General features: G+C 43.8%; 2 protein-coding genes across 4 annotated transcripts in view; one reads left to right on the forward strand and one right to left on the reverse strand.

Moving 5' to 3' along the window:
* Positions 1-14,978, forward strand: part of HGSNAT (heparan-alpha-glucosaminide N-acetyltransferase) — a 32,045-nt gene extending 17,067 nt beyond the window's left edge. Inside the window, exons 8-18 of the mRNA XM_083469809.1 lie at positions 176-252; positions 1,897-1,927; positions 4,333-4,493; positions 5,405-5,520; positions 6,699-6,820; positions 7,621-7,747; positions 9,669-9,755; positions 10,531-10,608; positions 12,018-12,088; positions 12,173-12,285; positions 13,537-14,978. Of these exons, the coding sequence (XP_083325935.1) occupies positions 176-252; positions 1,897-1,927; positions 4,333-4,493; positions 5,405-5,520; positions 6,699-6,820; positions 7,621-7,747; positions 9,669-9,755; positions 10,531-10,608; positions 12,018-12,088; positions 12,173-12,285; positions 13,537-13,718 (1,165 nt within the window). The 3' untranslated portion in view covers positions 13,719-14,978. The remainder of the gene's footprint in view (positions 1-175; positions 253-1,896; positions 1,928-4,332; positions 4,494-5,404; positions 5,521-6,698; positions 6,821-7,620; positions 7,748-9,668; positions 9,756-10,530; positions 10,609-12,017; positions 12,089-12,172; positions 12,286-13,536) is intronic.
* Positions 14,522-19,705, reverse strand: part of INTS10 (integrator complex subunit 10) — a 29,368-nt gene continuing 24,184 nt past the window's right edge. For 2 of the 3 annotated variants that reach the window (XR_014518108.1, XM_083469745.1), the window contains exons 17-18: positions 16,641-16,718; positions 14,522-14,918 (exon numbers count right to left, since the gene is read on the reverse strand). Coding sequence is in view for 2 of the 3 variants with exons in the window: in XM_083469745.1 (XP_083325871.1) it covers positions 14,762-14,918; positions 16,641-16,718 (235 nt within the window). In the remaining variant the exon portion in view is untranslated. The remainder of the gene's footprint in view (positions 14,919-16,640; positions 16,719-19,705) is intronic. The other variant, XM_083469746.1, reaches the window with a different exon arrangement.

Here is a 19,705-nt window from a genome sequence, read left to right on the forward strand (position 1 = left end):
AAATGGTGATTTTCCTGAGTCGAAATTAGAGTACCCCTAAACATTTTTTTTAAGAAAAAAAGCACTGAATAAATATATAATAATTTAGAAATTTTCTTCTCAGACAGCGATAGTTAACCATTTTAATGGTGAAATATGTGAGGTAGATAATCTTCCTTTGCTTTCCCCTTTGTAGGTTGGCCCTTGTAATTATGGTCTTCGTCAATTACGGTGGAGGAAAGTACTGGTTCTTCAAGCATCAGAGCTGGAATGGTAAATGCTGTTCTTGACTTTCACTTCATTCATAGAAATGGGTGTTGTTGTTTAGTCGTTTAGTCGTGTCTGACTCTTCGTGACCCCCTGGACCAGAGCACACCAGGCCCTCCTGTCTTCCACTGCCTCCCGCAGTTTGGTCAGACTCATGTTTGTGGCTTCGAGAACACTGTCCAACCATCTCGTCCTCCGTCGTCCCCTTCTCCTTGTGCCCTCCATCTTTCCCAACATCAGGGTCTTTTCCAGGGAGTCTTCTCTTCTCATGAGGTGGCCAAAGTATTGGAGCCTCAGCTTCAGGATCTGTCCTTCCAGTGAGCACTCAGGGCTGATTTCCTTCAGAATGGATAGAAATGGGTAGAGAGAGCCAAACATGCCTGATCTGCTTTCTGGGACCAAATACCAAATGTCTGCAAGAGAAGCTGAGTGTGCAGGTAACAAAGCCCACTCTAGACCACACTTGCCGAGGCCTAACTATAGATGGCATGTAAATGCACATAGTTGAACCCCAACAACCCCCCTTTTCAGGAAAAGCTTCTTCAGGAGGGGGCAATTTGTAGTGGAAAAACAGTGGGAGGGTGAGGGGGTATTTAAGTCTTTACCTATCTATCATTTAAGGTAAAGGGACCCCTGACCATTAGGTCCAGTTGTGACCGACTCTGGGGTTGCGGCGATCATCTCGCTTTATTGGCCGAAGGAGCCGGCGTATGTGGCCAGCATGACTAAGCCGCTTCGGGCGAACCAGAGCAGTGCAGAGAAACGCCGTTTACCTTCCCGCCGGAGTGGTACCTATTTATCTACTTGCACTTTGACGTGCTTTTGAACTGCTAGGTTGGCAGGAGCAGGGACCGAGCAACGGGAGCTCACCCCGTCGCGGGGATTAGAACTGTCGACCTTCTGATCGGCAAGTCCTAGGCTCTGTGGTTTAACCCACAGCGCCACCCGCGTCCCTATCACTTATTTGCTCTAAATTGCTCTTCTTGAAGTGTTTTTATCCTACGCTTGGAGGGAAAGCACACATTCATTGCCATGCGGGAAGAAAAGCAGTGGTGTGTGTGTGTGTGTGTGTGTGAATTGGAGCAGAGAATAAAAGGTTGGAACGAGTTAAGGCTTGCCTGCCCATTCTACTTCTCCACTACAAAGTCCCTCTTCCTCTATTGGCTTTTCCTAAAAAGAAGAAAAGTGTTGTTTGAGCTTCGTTACACGCATTTTGCTTGTAACTTTTAGTTAAACTCTCAGTTGCACATATTTTAGCAAGGGAAGAAAGTTACTCATATGTTTTAGGTCTAAACATTTGGTGGACCCAGGGACAAAGAATTATGAAGCGTTAAAATCAAGATGTGGGAAATATGGAAACGATGAGGAGAAGCAGGACTAAGAATGTGGAGATATGCTTCAGAGATCGTGAGGAGCTCCGAGAAATTAATAAATACAATTTGGACTATAATTTGATCTTTTTATTTTAGTTTTTTATTTTAATTGAAGTATTATGATTGGATATATTAATTGGATTTTTTTATTGGAAAATCAATAAAAATGGTTTGAATAAATAAATAAATAAATAAACATTTGGTTTCTACCTAGAGACTAACTACTAGTTGACCCTTTATTATGAAGTTTAATTAATTTCTCATTTTCTCTTTATAGGACTAACCGTAGCAGACCTTGTCTTTCCATGGTAATTCATCCTGGTTGTTATTATGACTTCACAGAAGTCAGGGAAGTTTATTCAGAAGAGACCCTTATGGGGTTTTCTTTTAATGTATGTCAGTTGGATCAAACTTGTTTTGTCCTGGATTCTCAACAGGTTCAATCGTCACAATTGTTTTTTAGAATTACTGTAGTTTTTCTCACTCTTGTAATTTTAAAGTAAAAAAGCACAAATAGCAGCATGAAATCTTAAATATTCCTGAAACAGGGTGTCCAAAAATGAATTAGCTGATGTTTACAAATCAGTTTTGAAATCCCGAAAAGACAGGCAGATTCCTGCCATACACCTATATACTGATTTTCACTTTACATGTTGTGCTTGTCTATAAATTCAATATATATCCCTTGGAAACAGTTACCATGAAGAGACTGAGTTCTCATGTTTGAGGGTGTATGCTTGGAGCGATGCGGCTCTGTTTTGTTCATAAAATTTGGGGAGACTAATTTTGCCTTTTTACAGAAGGCAACTGTGCACAGCACCAATTGGCAGAACCGTGACATTGTTTATGAACACCGATCACCTTTCCCAGTTTCTAAACATTAATAAAAACTGATTTGTTTTGGGCTTTTTAAAAAACAAATTTAAAACTGGAGTACAGAAGACAGCCTGCCTGCCTGAAAATTGGGAGCTGCCATATATCCAACAGAATTCAGTTTGCTGTTTAATATGTATGCCAATAGGCCAGTGTTTCCCAACCGGTGTTCCGCGGCACACTAGTGTGCCGTGAGACACCGGCTGGTGTGCCGTGGGAGGAAGGCGGGCGAGTCGGGCGGTGAGAGGCGGCGGCGGCGGCGAGGATCCGCGTCGAGCCGGGGGCGGCTCCGCGGTGGTGGTGCCGAGCGGCGGGGCAGCGCGCGCAAAAGGGAGGAGCGCGAGACAGCGGAGGAGGAGGAGGCCGGCATGTCCGGGCAGCAGCAGCAACAACAGCAGCAGCAACTCCCGCCGCCGCCCCCTCCTCCGCCCGCTATCGCCGCCGCCGCCTTAGCTGCCCTCGCTCTGCTGCCTCCTCCCACCCCGGCAAGGGGGAGGGAAAAAACTTTCGCTTTTGTGCGTCCCTCCCGGCGTGACGCTGCGCGCTGACGTCACGGGGCGGGGCTTTAATGGTGGTGTGCCGCGAGATTTTTTTCCGGCTAACAGGTGTGCCGTTGCCCAAAAACGTTTGGGAAACACTGCAATAGGCAACACATGAGTAGGTAAAAGTGAGCTCACTTTATATGAGAGAAAAACATTCAAAGTCCTGTTTTAAAGACTGCCCGCACCTTGAATATATTTTTAGTGCTTCTGCCTTCCTCAGCCATACCCCCCACCCCACAAAATAAGACCCTGAATTTTCCAGTGACAGTCTTCCCCAACTGTAGGTCCTCAGATGTTCCTGGACTACAACTCCCATCATCACCACCATCCAGCATGGCCTATGCTCAGGGGTGATGGGTGTTGTAGTCCAACAATGGCTAGAGATAGCTGGTCTATGACGTATGAAGGGCTCTTGGGGGAAATATGAGGACAGAAGCCCAGGCCCGTGTCAGTAATAATAATAATAGTAATAAATAATAATAATTTTTATTTATACCCCGCCCTCCCCAGCCAAGGCCGGGCTCAGGGCGGCTAACAAGCAATAATAAAATTAAGTTGAATGAGTACAGCTTAAAAACAAAATTAAAATACAACATTAAAATATTGAAGCATTAAAATATTAAAATGTAGCCTCATCGCAGGAGGAGAAAGGAAAAGAAAAAAGAAAGAGGGGGAGGGAATCAAATTGGCTCCAAGCCAAAGGCCAGGCGGAACAACTCTGTCTTACAGGCCCTGCGGAAAGAAATCAGATCCTGCAGGGCCCTGGTCTCATGAGGCAGAGCGTTCCACCAGGCCGGAGCCAGTGTTGAAAAGGCCCTGGCTCTGGTTGAGGCTAATCTAACTTCCTTAGGGCCTGGGACCACTAGGGTGTTGCTATTTATGGACCTTGAGGCTCTCCGTGGGACATACCAGGAGAGGCGGTTCTGTAGGTACGAGGGTCCTAGGCCGTGAAGGGCTTTAAAGGTCAAAACCAGCACCTTAAATCTGACCTTGTACTCCACCGGGAGCCAGTTCAGCTGGAAAAGCACTGGGTGAATATGCTCCCCTGGCAGAGACCCCATGAGGAGCCTCGCTGCAGCATTCTGCACCCACTGGAGTTTCTGGGACAGCTTCAAGGGCAGCCCCGCGTAGAGCGAATGAGGGTGGATAGCTTTTCAGTATTTGTGGGTTCCTCTCCCGCCATCGCCTTCACCACATCTGTTAGTGAAGGGGTCCCCAAATCCCCTGCTCTTTGGACGACATGCTTGTTAGATCTGCCTTGAGCAGGCATGATTTTTCCCTTCCTCTTGCCTCTCTAGGTTTGTGTTCATCATGGGCACCTCCATTTCACTGTCGCTGAGTTCCATGTTGAGAAGGGGACGTTCCAAATGGCAGCTGCTGGGGAAAGTCCTGTGGAGAAGCATCCTCTTGTTTTTAATAGGGGTGATCGTTGTGAACCCAAATTACTGCTTCGGGCCATGTAAGTGTTGAGAGATTTGCTTATTTTCATGCTGACTACAAAATGCGCTGCTTCACTTTTTTACAGAGCTTCCCCTTGTATTGCTTGCTTCCGCCTTAATCTCTGTGGCAAATCCCATTAGAGTTGTGACGCTACCCATATATTAGATGGGATAAAATGGTCCCAGAAGAAATGAAGCCTTCTCAATTTTCTAGTCTGACTTCCTGAAAGGTAGCGCTGAAGACTAGGGGCCCTCAGACCTAAAGGATTGCAGAAACAAGAGAGTGAGGCCCTTTGTCTGAATTCTTATTTAGTGAATAGAATTTCAGACTTTATAATACAGTGGTACCTCGGGTTAAGTACTTAATTTGTTCCGGAGGTCCGTTCTTAACCTGAAACTGTTCTTAACCTGAAGCACCACTTTAGCTAATGGGGCCTCCTGCTGCCGCCGTGCTGCTAGAGCACGATTTCTGTTCTCATCCTGAAGCAAAGTTCTTAACCTGAAGCACTATTTCTGGGTTAGTGGAGTCTGTAACCTGAGGTACCACTGTACTGAAAAACCCAGCTTAACATATAGCAGTCCTCACAACTGCATGTTATTTAAGCGGATAGGCTAAATGGCAGAGAAGCCCCTTAAAAGGAATGTATTTTTCCAGAGTGCCCCTTGGCTGAGAGAAACCTAGTAGCATAAGCCAGTACAGAACTGGGTTGTCCAGAGGTTATCATAGGATTAGACTCAGTCCCAGTTACTTCTGCAATAAATATTATGAGCACAGTTAAGGCACCGATTAAAATAAGCAGCTGAAACATCTTAATATGAAACTACCATCTGCAACAGCATGTATTGTCTTCGCATCAGATCCAGATTTGAATCGGTTAGCTCTCTACTAATGCAGGACTTACTTTTACATTGCTTTTTATGCCTTCTGCAGTGTCCTGGGGCAACCTCCGAATTCCAGGGGTGCTTCAGAGACTAGGCTGCACATACCTTGTGGTTGCTGTGCTTGAGCTCCTCTTTGCCACACCTGTGCCTGAGAACAGTGCTCTGGTAAGTGAATGGCCGAACAGCTGGATCTGAACATAGGGAGTGAACAGAAGGCCGCTTTGGCCACCACTGCCTGCAGCAGCGCAGTCGTAGCCTAACTGAGGAAAGCTGAAATGGCTCCAGATGTAGAAACCCTTGCTGTGCATACATTCTTCTTAATGAGTGCTGTTAAAAAAGTTACATGAAGCACTGGACAATAAATAGAAGATAAGGTTCATAGAAACAAAAAATAAGAAGCAGCAAGATGATACTAAAACCTAAACTCAGTACCCAATGAAATATAATGCTACCTATGTAAAACAGAAGGGATGTGGGTGGCGCTGTGGATTAAACCACAGAGCCTAGGGCTTGCCGATCAGAAGGTCGGCGGTTCGAATCCCCACAGCAGGGTGAGCTCCGTTGCTTGGTCCCTGCTCCTGCCAACCTAGCAGTTCAAAAGCACGTCAAAGTGCAAGTAGATAAATAGGTACCGCTCTGGCGGGAAGGTAAACGGCGTTTCCGTGCGCTGCTCTGGTTTGCCAGAAGCTGCATAGTCCTGCTTTACGCCGGCTCCCTTGGCCAATAAAGCGAGATGAGCGCCGCAGTCCCAGAGTCGGTCACGACTGGACCTAACGGTCAGGGGTCCCTTTACCTTTTTATGTAAAACAGCAGCCATAAGAGGATGTGGCATGTAGAAGGAAATGGTCTTTTAGCAATAGCAGAAATACGCTGCACCTTCATTCACTGCTCAGACACAGTTTGTGGTCCTATAAAGGTGGAAGGGCATTTAATTTTGTAACTTGTTCTCTTTTTTTGCAACTTGTGCAGTGTCCCCTTTTTATTGTTGTATTTCTCTCCCACCCATAAATTAAAGCAAATAAACATGAAAGCAGCTATACTCTGATCAGTACTGCCAACCAAGAAAAACAAGTCCTTTTGCTGACATTATGAGGTGGTGATCCACCTGTTTAAAGCCTAGATCCAATACCTAAAATAGAATAAAGAAAAATATCATATGATGAAATTAGAACCTGTAGAAAATGTTTGGGGGAAGGGTCACTTAACAAAGGCATAGGAAAAAACAAGCCAGGATGCTTTTAGATAGCCGAGCAGTTGTGATTAGTGGAGGTGCTTGTTCTTGAAGGCATGTCATCTGTTGGGTTACTCAGTTAAAATTTACTTTTTCTTCTGTGTTTCAACAGGAAGCTCCATACTCTGCTCTCCAAGATATTCTTCCGTATTGGCCCCAGTGGCTTTTCATGATGGCACTTGAAGCAGTTTGGCTGTGCCTCACCTTCCTGTTAAACGTACCTGGGTGTCCAACGTCAGTCAAAGCTTAGATCTTTTTTTCTCTTTGTTTGCTTTTCTAAGTGTGGTCTTTTCCAGATATCTAGAGAAGTGGTTTCATTAGGACACCAGGACACCCACATTTTGGTGTCTGACATTTGGAAATCCAGATGACACCTTCCTTCCCCCCCACCCTGCCCCCAATTGACTTGGAGGCAGAACTTGCTATGACATTTTCACCTGCAAGCCTGTTTGAAATTAATAGAAGTTGTGCAGTAGCACTACTAGGGCCTTGGGCAGCCTCTGCTGATTTTAGCAGGGCTTATGTAGGGGAACTTCCTGGTACGGGGTGGGGTGAATAGTGCCCACAGCTCAATTCTGCCTATCTCCAATTCTGCCATTCTCCATCTACTACCTGTGGCAGTCACTTCAGGGTCGCTGCTCTTCTGTCAGGACTTCTGTGCAGAAGTGCTGAAGTTTGGTGGATAATCAACACTAGGGGTTGCTGGCTCCAGGATTTGTGCCCTCAGTGCCTTTCCCAAGAACCCACAAATCCTGGAGACAGCAACCAGCAGAATGTCACGCTGCCTGTGACATTCTTGGGTGCTCCATGCAAAGTGAGAATAGCAGTCAAGGTGGGTGGTGGGCTGTTTCCCAGGTGTGGGGTCCCAGCAAATGCCTTGCCACTCTGATAACCTGACAACTCAGGATGCTGATTTCCAGCCACACTAGAGTTCCCCAGAGTGCTGAACAAAAGGAGAGAATTGTCTCTTTTCCAATAACTCATCTCAGGCCACTTCCGACCATGTGGCTCACTTCCTTCTTTCCCCCTTCTAGAGGTTACCTTGGCCCTGGAGGCATTGGAGATTTTGGAATGTACCCCAACTGTACTGGAGGAGCAGCTGCTTATATTGATCAATTGCTACTAGGAGAAAAACACATCTACCAACATCCATCTTCTAACGTAAGTGGTTGAAGCTTCTCGTGCACCCATCGGCCATCTCCAAAATGAATAGATTATCAGTGGCCTGCTTAAATTTTTTTTATCATCTGGTTATTCTTAAGAACAAAGTCACATGGCAAAATGTGGTGTGTATTTTTTTCAGTTCTTCAGCTCTTTAATGCAACTACCAGCTATTTGGTGCTGCTTTACTTAGAAGAGAGGTCAGGGTTCCCTTTACCTTTAACTTAGAACAGGGGTTATAATTTACAGAAATGCAGTATTATTTTTAGTGGCAGAAGACATGGCATGAAAACACACACCTGACATCAGCTGAGGACATAAGCTTCACTCCATTCAAATATGGAATCATGTTCTATAAATGGTTGCTCAAACGAAATCAGCACCCTGTACGTTAATTGTAGTAGCTTTATAGCTGCACACTCCAGGATTAGTCAAATTTCACTCATGCCAAAAAATGAGGCAAGGACCAGGAGCAAATCTCACTAAGGTCGTTTATGCGGCCAAATTCTTTACTGCAGTGATGCTCGATAGCCAAGAATGCACAAGTGAGGCTTCATAGCCAAGCAAATACTGTTCAACAGGTTGTTGCTATCACTACAGCAATATTGCAACCATATCAGTAACTCCAGTGAACCGACTTTGGGTTTCTTCAGTTGCTATTCCATCTCTGAATTTCTGTGAATGAGATCAGTAAGGGGTGGGGGGTGGGTGCTCAGTGCAAGTGTTACTTTCAAAGTGCAGAGAGTAAGTGCACAGGCCCCAGACTTTCCCCTAATCTCACAGAGGGATTTGGGGACAGAGGTAACATGCAAGCAGACAACATTTCTGAACATTGAACAGTGATTCCAGTGCTAAACCCAAATTGGAACCGAGGAGAATAAATACCAGAATAGTATGTGGAAAAGGTAAGACAAAAAAGGAGACTCTAGCTTAAGCAGACTTGTAAGACTAGAATAACATGCACATTTCCACATACACACACGTAGCTGATAAATCATATTCTGGTTAATTTTAAGGAAAATCAAGAGACACAAAATATGGGGACTTAGAATTATCGGACTAACATAGCTAAGAGCTGTTATGAACTCTCAACATAGGCAGACAAGAAGAGAACAACAACTGAATCTTCAGCAGGAAATATGCATAAGTTACAGATTTCAGCAGGAAATGTGCTTAGATCAGGATATTTGGCATGCCAGTCTGAAAAAAATCTAAATTAAGAAATGCGGAACCTAATGCAAGGAGTCTTTATACTGTGTTTGGAAACCAAATTTGCTTAGCTTGTCTGGAACAAGCGAGGCAAGGAACTGGATGAGTAGGGCATGTCATTTTAGGGGCTCAAACTTAATTTTTGCAAATTTATTCAGTGAGGCGTCTTAAAAAAGCGTTTTTGGATGTGAGGAATTCAAATGTGCTATAATTTTTGTGATTGAACAACATCTAGCTTGGTAAGTTTACATTTGATGAAGCAGCACATAAACTGTTTTGGGAAAACCAAAGAATTTTAATTTTTCCTTCTGAAAATGTCAGCTAATGCATAAAATAATAATAATTATTATTATAATATAACTGCAAGTACTTGGCAATCATTTTCTATGCAATTTTACACACCTTTTACTTACCGAGCAAAACTAAATTATATTAACCAATAACTTTGTATGTGTTGCTTTTTATTTTATGTTTGTTCCAGTTGTATACTGGATATAATAAAATATAATAAATATAATAAAACAAAAAATAATTCAAAATTCTCTGATCTATCACTGCTTAGTTCAGATGGTGAGGAAGGACTCCAGTAGACCCCAGGTACACTCTTTGAAGCAGGGATACCACCACCTTGTCTAGAGTGTTGGGACCATGTTATAAAACACCTCGCAGAAAGTCTGCCAGCCTTTCATTGTGTGCACTTTTTCATTTATAGGTTCTTTACCTGACTACAGTAGCCTTTGACCCTGAAGGAATTTTGGGAACCATCAATTCTGTTGTCATGGCATTTTTCGGACTTCAGGTAGGATACCTTATTGTCCCATTTAGGCAGGAAAGCTGTATGGCATATTACTGTAAAACGCAGGTGTTGTAGTGATGAAGTTCCTTCTCTACAGAGCATAACAGCCCAAACCTATAAACTTGTAGGGCGTATGAATGGCTATCCCAGAACATCTCTCCATAATATAGTCTTTCAGATATGACGCAGTGTTCAGTACCATGGACGATTGTCCCAGGATTGAAACACAAAGAATCCATCTCAAAGAGGACAGACAAACAAGAAGGGGGGTTAGAGATTTTGCATAGATATTTTGAAGCACCATTATTATGTAAGACGTGGGGAGAATGTTTGCATCAATATCTTGGAAAATCTGCAGAATTACTGAGTTCTGCTTTAGATTTTGGTTGTAGTGCTCTTGTCACCATTGCGCCCCCCCCCCCCAATTTCAGTTAGTTAGTCCCTTTCCCTATTAAACCCATTCTAGGCAAGGCCAATGTGAGAGAGCCAGTATGGTGTAGTGGTTAAGAGTGGTAGTTTCGTAATCTGGGGAACCGGGTTCGCGTCTCCGCTCCTCCACATGCAGCTGCTGGGTGACCTTGGGCCAGTCACACTTCTCTAAGTCTCTCAGCCCCACTCACCTCACAGAGTGTTTGTGTGGGGGAGGAAGGGAAAGGAGAATGTTAGCCGCTTTGAGACTCCTTCGGGTAGTGATAAAGCGGGATATCAAATCCAAACTCTTCTTCTTTTCTTCAATGTTCATGTTTCCAACATTTTTTTTTTTTTTTTTACTTCTAAGGCAGGAAAAATTCTCATGTTCTACAAAGACCAGCACAGACAAATAATGCTCCGTTTCTGTGTGTGGAGTATAGTCATGGTAAGTCTCAAAAGCTGTATTAATACAATTCAAGTCTCAAATACCGAATTAATTGAATTCAAAGTGTTTCCTTCCCAATCCTTTTAAAGCTTTTTTTTCTTCTGAAGAATTTAGTTCAGAATAATCCTCTGTTGAATATCTTTTTCTGTGAATAGGTTTCAAAACCCATCAAACCTCATTTTTTATTGCTGCTTAATAAAAAAGCAACACCTATAATTCAGTACAGAGTTAAGGCCCAAAGGCACCTAAACCTGTGTTGGACAATGGTCTATATATCAGTAGTAGTAAAGAGCAGGAATATATGGATGTTTCCCCCAGTGGAGGGGAGTAAGAAAAGGGGTTCCACTAGGATTTGTTTTGAGACTGGTGCTCTTTAACATGCTCACAAATGACCTGAAGTTAGAAGTAAGCAGTTAGGGTGACCAAGTTTGCTGATAGCACCAATTTACTCATGGTAGATAAAACAATAATAAATTGTGAAGGATTCCAATCTCTCTAAACTGAATGTGTGACAAAGTGACAAATACAGTGGAACCTCGTGTTACGGACAGGATCTGTTCCGGAGGCCCGTCTGTAACACGGAACTGACGCAAGCCGAACGCTGTGTCTGCGCGTGGCGCGATTTAGTGCTTCTGCGCAAGCGGCAAAACCCAGCAGTAACCCATTCCGGTACAGTGGTACCTCGGGTTACATACGCTTCAGGTTACAGACTCCACTAACCCAGAAATAGACCTCGGGTTAAGAACTTTGCTTCAGGATGAGAACAGAAATCGTGCTGCAGTGGCAGCGGGAGGCCCCATTAGCTAAAGTGGCGCTTCAGGGTAAGAACAGTTTCAGGTTAAGAACGGACCTCCGGAACGAATTAAGTACTTAACCCGAGGTACCACTGTACTTCCGGGTTGCTGCAGGACGCAACACGAAAACAAATAACCTGAAGCGGACGCAACATGAGGTATGACTGTATGGTTCAATGTAAGTAAGTGTAGAATGATGCACAATTGGAGCAAAAAATCCTAAATTCACATATACACTGGTGGAGTCTTAGCTGGAGGGTCCGGCTGGCTATGTGGATATCTCTGTAAAAATACTGACCCAGCATGTCATAGCTGTGAAAAAAGAAATATATGCTAGGGAGCATGAGGAAAGGGATTGAAGAATAAATATGTCAATATCTGAATTCCTTTGTACAGATTTATGGTGCAACTACACCTGGAATACTGTGTTTCGTTCGTTTGTTTTAAGTCACTTTGGAAGTTTATTAAAATGAAGGGTAGCAATTTCAGTACAGAACAGTTCTGATCTGGGATGATATGCTTTCTTTCATCCTTCTCCATTAGATTGCTTTGGCTGCTTTTAGTGTCAGAATTCTTTTTTTACAGTTAATAAACAAAAAATTGCCTGTTTTTCAGGGTGTTATTTCTGCTGTATTGACCAAAGGCACAAAAGACCAAGGCTTTATTCCTGTCAACAAGAATTTATGGTGAGTAGAATAAAAAGTCACTTCAATGCTGTATGGCATTATTTGCTAGACATTTCCTGAATGGCTGTTTTGAAATTCCTGCAGGTCCATTTCATACGTGACAACACTGAGCTGTTTTGCCTTTGTGCTTCTGCTGTTAGTGTACTATCTTGTAGATGTGAAGAAGGTGTGGTCAGGTGCTCCCTTTTTCTATCCAGGTAAGTGTGCTTTAAAGGAAATTGTTCTTATTTGAACTAAGTAAATACAGAAATGGAAGGGGAAAGCATGAATATACCCTGCTGGGTTTCTTTTTAAAACAGTGTGGTTTCCAATTTATTCCATCTAAAATCCTTGTTTGGTTTCTAAACAATTCTGAATTAATTTTGGGAGTCTGCGAAATCAGTTTTCTACCCAGATTTAGTATTTCAGATTGGACATTTGCCATGGTTGCCCCCCACCCCCCTTCAATATGTAGTGGTTTGCTGGTTGCACCCATCAGTCACTGAACACACTCACCACTGCCTCTAGCAGGGAGTAGGCCTAGCAGTTGCTAAGCAACTGGCTCATCTACCTCAAATCAGCAAAGCATCCCTGTTCAGACATGTGGTGGAAGCAGAAGTTCTTGTGGCAAGACCAACAAGCACAGAGTAAGTCCCTGGGATGAAGGCCAATCTAAATGGTAGGAAAGTCTGCTTAAGCCTCTCTGTTCTAATCATTCACTCAAAATCATCTCTAGTCAGCTTCTCTAAGCAAGGGGGGAAACAGAGCCATATTCATCCTCCTGCAGGATGAGAAAGCAGATGAAGTATGTGCGATTTTGAGCAGAAACCTGCTATTCTTCTACTCCCCATCACAAGTTTCCGATACTGCTTTTAAGTTTGCTTGGTTTTAAAAAAAAATGGTGGGAGATGGTTCACACAACTGTCTAGTTTGACCCTGAATAAACTGACAAACCCAGAAAAATTAGGGAAAGGATAAAAATGTGAGTCTCGTGAAACCCTAATAGCAATCCTTTTGGGAGTCTCCTCCTCCCATTTGCGAGATAAGAACGTCAGGATATTGGGGAGAGACAGGCAGGTGTTTGAATGCCAAATGGAAAACGTTTCATCCAATTGGGCCATGAGACTCAGTGGTGGCAGTGTAGTAAAGATAAATGAGGGGAAACACAGAGCACAGACTGCAGGTTCAGGCAGCAGCCCAGAGTTCTTCTATGCTACACACTGATAAAACATTTTTTCAGCCTTGTTTGTCACTAAAACATGGTGTCAAGAGCAGAAGACTACACAGACATGCCCCTAAAGCATGTTCTTTTGCTCAACTCCACTCTTGAGTTTGGCAGAAACAGCCTACATCACTTTTATCTCAGGTCCAAAATGCCAGCAATCGTGCTCTGTAGCTTAACAATTCCTGTCATGCAGTATGGCTGTAACATGCAATTTTTCTGATGGCATTCTTGGTCTCTTTCAAAGGTATGAACTCCATTCTCGTCTACGTTGGGCATGAAGTATTTGAAAACTACTTTCCTTTTAAGTGGAAGATGCAGGATACACAATCCCACAGTGAACACTTGGCTCAGAACCTAACTGCTACATCTTTATGGGTTATCATAGCATATATACTCTACAGGAAGAGAATATTCTGGAAAATCTAACTGACGAAGCCAAAGGAACTTGTGGTATAAGAATACTGGATTAATTACTCCCACCATATTGATGTTACATTTTTTAAAAGAAAGGGATCGTGTGTTTTGTTTACATTCCAGGTCATCTCGAAGAGACTCTCATATTTAAAATTTGCTGACCGACTTGCCATTTAGCTAAATCAAGGCTTCTACATATTTAGTGTATCATTCCATTTTTAACTCGACACACTGAACAGCTTTTAAAAGCTGAGCAGTTTGAAAGGACTTTCACAAGCTGATAGTTGCTCTGTTACATGCGTGGTTCACAAGAAGACGCAGAAGGAAATAAAAAATATTTTTTAAGAGACTGTTACCATGCCAAACAACTGTGCCTGAGACTGGCAGAAGTCAACCAGGAACCTTTTCATCTGCATGCTGTTGCTGTTTGTGGGACATTACTCAAAATGACAAGAGTGGAATGAGAGAGAGTCATTAATAAGCTCTTGAAGCTCCAGCACGGCTCCATCCCAAGATAGACCGGACTAGGCCAAACCAATGAGCTAAGAGCTCTAGTCTCAGCCGTGCCTTTTCAACTTGCTAGCTTCCTTCATCCTGATCGCCTCAGAAAAAAATTGACCGTAATTCCACCCAGAGTTATAGATTCTTTGCTGCATGACACCTTGAGCTAATGGCCATTCATTCTTCCCTCTTCCAAGATGCACAAATGGGGATTATAGGATCATAGAACTGTAGAGTTGGAAGGGGCCCTGAGAGTCTGGGGGTTTAAGGCTGAAGCCCAGCACTTTCTATCAAAAACTTAACTTTCAAATGCATTTTAAAAAAACCTTTTTATTTACAGTACACAGCTCAAAGGTTTTACTGAATGGTGCTTGAGGTTTTGGTGGTATGAACCACCCATTGAGACTTTAGTTAACCATGCTCAACTAGCACTCCTTCAGCAAGCTGAGCTATGGATTTCAGGGGAATTCCAGTCTGGCATCAAGGCAACCACATGGCTCTCTACTCTGCTTGCCTGTCCTTAGCAAGATGTTCCAGTAGAAAGTTCATGGTGCTCAGGTCAGCGTCTGAAGGAGCAAGATCTTCTCATTGATGCAGAATCTGTGCAACACGGTCATCAGATTTTCCCCACAGCGCGACACTTGGCGCTCCATTGCCAGGCGGAAATCCTCCTTTACGCCTTTGGTTATTCCCCTGGTAACTGTGTGATGCCTGCAATTATAACACACAAAATAATTAAAACGGCATGGAGCTACCATTTCCATTTAAATATTTTTGCATTCTGTGTGGGTTTTTGTGGAGCCTAGCTTCCCAGCTTAGCCTTTCTAAGAACATTCATTAAGAAAAAAAGTCCTGTTCTCCAGGAATGCCATACTTTTATCACAAAATTACACAACAAATCTCCGCCTGATTTTTAAACCTCTGGGCAACACCCTAGCAAGGGAGATTCAAGGGTTTTTCATGTATAAAAGAACAACTGCTACGAATGGTATTTTCATGTTGGTGTGTCAAATAGTGAAAGAACCAACATAAGGTGCTTTGCCAGTGTAAGTTGTTCGCCCAAGGCAAGGTAAAAACAGATTAAGAAATGAGCATCATGCAATCGCAGAAAGTTGGAGATGTTAGCAACTAATCTGATCCCTGCCCAAAGACTAACTCTCTCTCGGAGAAATTCATTTGAAGCCCAGTAAGGCCAGTCAGTCCCATTATTATTGGTCATAACACTAAGCTTCTTTAACAAATACTACTACAGCCCCAAGCTGCAAAACTGCCCCATCAGCATATGAGGATAATGGAATTTGTTCCCCCTGCTGCTGCAACTGACCCACTAATTTTCAAGCAATTTGGGAGGGAAAGGGAAGATGTGCCTTCCACGGCTATTAAAACAAGCAAAAAGGGTTCATTCCATGGATTGGGAATCAGGATGTCAATAAGAGAAAGAACTGTTAGAGCCTAACAGCTACACATCTACTAAACACTGCTACAGCTTGCCTTGTGCTAAGTAGGACATTGCAGAGCTGCAATGCCCGGTTGCAGAGACTTCCAAATAAGAATGGGACACAGGCAGCAGGCAGGACTTGTATACCACCTAAACTTATATGTTACTGTGACAATCTTTACCCAAAATCCAATGCACACTACCCCACAACAAGTGGATATAAGTGTGTGCACCCCCTGAAAAAGATGGCTTCATTAAGTAAATGCATCTAACTGGATTGAAAATGACTTTATCCCCTGCACACCTCACAGCATAATCCTAACCATGTCTACTCAGAAGTAAGTCCTATTCAATGAGACTTGCTCCCCCAAAAACCTAGTATTTTAAATGGTATTATGCCCTGCTTTTTCAGTGCTTCCATCTTGCCCAAGCAACATTTTGAGAGGTGGGGACTAACTTCCTATTCCTGCGCAAACTGCAGACAGAAAACGGCCAACATATTTTTGCAGTGCTGAAGGATTATTAGCAGAAATGTGCATAGGATGGAATTTTTAACTGCTGATGGCGAAACAAATCCAGATCTTAGAGGCAAAGAAAACGGGAGCAAGCAAGTACAGGCGAGGGTAAAAGGCAAGAGAACCTGGCAGCATAATTAACATATTTAATAATTGGGGGGGGCGCTTCTTTACCCAAATTTGAATAAAATAACAGACTGGACTGTCCACAAAAATCTATCTGGGGCACCATTCTTGTTTGATTGTAGAGAGACCCATTTAAAAATAGAGTAACATACATGTGCCGGTAACTTATGGAAAAACAACAAAAATGTTAACAACTGTAAAAAGATGGCTTTCCAAGTGATGTAAGGCACAAATGGAGAACGAAAGCATGGATAAAAACTACGGAGTTAACAAAGGGCTGATAACCATGGGCAGTAAAACATATTGACAAAAAAGACAGCACACTATGAGCAGGGAATTTCCCCTGCTTGGTACCTGTCAGCAGTCTGCATGCTGGGCTGTAGTACAGGCATGAATTCCTGCTGCAGTAACCCCAGCGGAGGGCTAGAAGTCCTTTAAAAAACAGCAAACAGCAGCATTCAAATACTCACACCAACTTCCCCTGTGCTACACAAGTCAACGCTCCAGAAAACGAGACACAGAAAAGAGGAAAGGGGCTCCAGACCAAGAGCCCAAACCCTAGTCCTGAAGGCACACAATGGATCTTTCGTTTGGGATTAGGAAAGCAAAACGAACTAAATCCAGTAAGCTTGGGGCTCCCAAATGCAGTATTGGAGAAGCCACTGCAAGTTAAAACAAAAACCAACGGCATAATATGAACTACATAATACGTTGTATTTACAAAGAATTGCGAACTGCGACAAAATAATTCCTGCGTTATGTTCCTCAGCGGATGTAGCAACATTTTAGCCTGGAGTCCCAGCAAATGCTCATTCATGTTAAAGTGAATAATGAAGCCCTGCTATCCTCTTCTTCTTCTTTGCAAAGCCCCCAGGGAGGACCAGAGAAGCAGCAGTGGGTATTTATTCCTTTCTTTTGGCAGTCTTTTCTCCACACACAGGTCTGCAACTGTGGGGAGAGGAAGACGTGGTAGTTTTTGGAGAAAATGGACTGGAACATAAATGGTTAAAGATTTTCTGACTAGGGGAGAAGAATCCTTACACACAACTGCATTGGAGCATTTACTTTGGCCATGGGTCCATACGCAACAAAGCAGCAATTGGTTTTGCTCTGCTATAAAGCCCCAGGGATCTCTTTTTGCAAACATGTATTTATTTAAATACCGGTATATGTTTGCAAAAAGAGATTCCCCAGGGCTTTATAGTAGAACAAAAGTACATACTCTGGGAACATTAACTGTAACAGGATGTCACTTAAGTTTTGCTGTTCGTTTTGGTTTTCACAACTGTTAAGGTACAGACGAGAGCTGCTCCCACATTTGGCTGGCTTCAACCTTATTGAATCCTTTTCCAGCTTTAGTGTTAATGTTACAAAGCAAAAAGCTATAGTAACTTCAAGGAGATGCAAGTCAAGCAGATAAAAGATTCAGAGATGCCTCAAACGGGGGGAAATTTGGCCCAAATGGTTGTGTTTGGTGCATTTTAATCAAGAAGAAAATATATTTCCCACAATCATTTAAACTAACCAAAGGGGAATTATCCAAAGGCCTCCAGAGATGGGGCAACTAAGCTTTTTGTAAAGGCAGAGGGAAAGGGTGGGGAGTGCGCAGAGTGTCTCCCTGACAGGGGATGAGCTTGCAGTTCTGGTGAGCCTTTTAAAACATCAGCAGCAAACATGAATCAGAACCACAAGTTAGCCCGCTTTCTTCATTATTCAATATATAATTAGATTAAGTTGGTGGGATGTGCTTTGATAGACATTTCAGAATCTTTTCCATTCTGCTTCTCTACAGATGCGCTGCCAACCCCCAATAATTCATGCAAGATAAAAGAACAAAACCAGCTTTATTTCAACATAAATTTGACCTAAGGGGAATGCAGTTGCTATAGGCCTGCGGGCAATCAGGAAATTAGACCCGCATGAAGTTCCCTTGTGGTCAGCAGACACACAAGGAATAACTTGTTTCAGCTGAAGAGACAGCTGGCAGAATTTTATGCCCCTTCTGGAGAGGGGAACTCTGGTGCTCAGAATATAGCAGCCGGGCCACTTCCTCAAATCCAAATGCCTGGCACACAAGCTTCAACTAAAGATCAGATCCAGCCCGAGGTAACAGGCTGCAACTGAAAGGTGCAGAGGCAGAAGGAACTCAATGAAGTCAGAAACTGTCCTAGGGCAACTACTCATGTGATCATGATCCACCCCAGAACATGGAACAGGGTGGGTTGGCCTGCTAACCAGAAGGGAATCCATAGCAAGCCCAATTTGCTATTATCAGTCAACAAGGGATTTGAAAAGCCATGCTGGAACCTCAGGTCAGGACAACTATACAGTGGTACCTCTGGTTATGAACTTAATTCGTTCCGGAGGTCCGTTCTTAACTTGAAACTATTCTTAACTAGAGCCATGCTTTCGCTAATGGGGCCTCTTGCTGCCGCTGCGCCGCCGGCACACGATTTCCATTCTCACCCTGGGGCAAAGTTCTCAACTCGAGGGAACTCTTCCAGGTTAGCGGAGTTTGTAACCTGAAGCGTTTGTAACTCGAGGTACCACTGTACCTTGGCTACACAGAACCTGCTAGAGGGCCTTCCTACCAAAAGGCAGAATCAAAGGCAAAGGCATCTATCCAATAAAGTAAAGGTAAAGGGACCCCTGACCATTAGGTCCAGTCGTGACCGACTCTGGGGTTGCGGCGCTCATCTCGCTTTACTGGACGAGGGAGCTTGGCGTACAGCTTCCGGGTCATGTGGCCAGCATGACTAAGCCACTTCTGGTGAACCAGAGCAGCGCACGGAAACGCCGTTTACCTTCCCGCCGGAGCGCTACCTATTTATCTACTTGCACTTTGACGTGCTTTCGAACTGCTAGGTTGGCAGGAGCAGGGACCAAGCAACGGGAGCTCACCCCGTCACAGGGATTCGAACCACCAACCTTTTGTCCTGGGCTCTGTGATTTAACCCACAGCACCACCCGCGTCCCTAACACCCTTCCTTACCAATTAATCCTCCACCTGGTTAATTTGCCAGGCAGCTTCCAGAAGTAATAACCTCTAAGGCAAGCATAGGCGAACTATGCCCACCATCCCTGACCACTGGTCCTGTTAGCTAGGGATGAGGGGAGTTGTAGTCCCAAAACATCTGGAGGGCCGAGTTTGCCTATGCCTGCTCCAAGGCTTTGGGGGTGGTGGGATCAGATGGTGAGGACCTCCTTTGGAGAAGACAAGTCTTGGACAGTTGACTAATCATAATTGTGAGCAGATTCATACTCCTCTACCAGAATAACTCCTCCCCAGCCACTATCAGGGGCTCCCTCCCCCGGGGGGGGGGGCTTGCCAAGCAGTCATGTGGCTCTCAATTTGCTCTCTTCCTCCCCAGGCAGCTGTGGGAAGAACCAATCTTGGCATGAACCACAAGCTGGACTCG

Source organism: Podarcis liolepis, assembly GCF_965112155.1.
Source record: "Podarcis liolepis genome assembly, chromosome: 13".
NCBI lineage: Eukaryota > Metazoa > Chordata > Lepidosauria > Squamata > Lacertidae > Podarcis > Podarcis liolepis.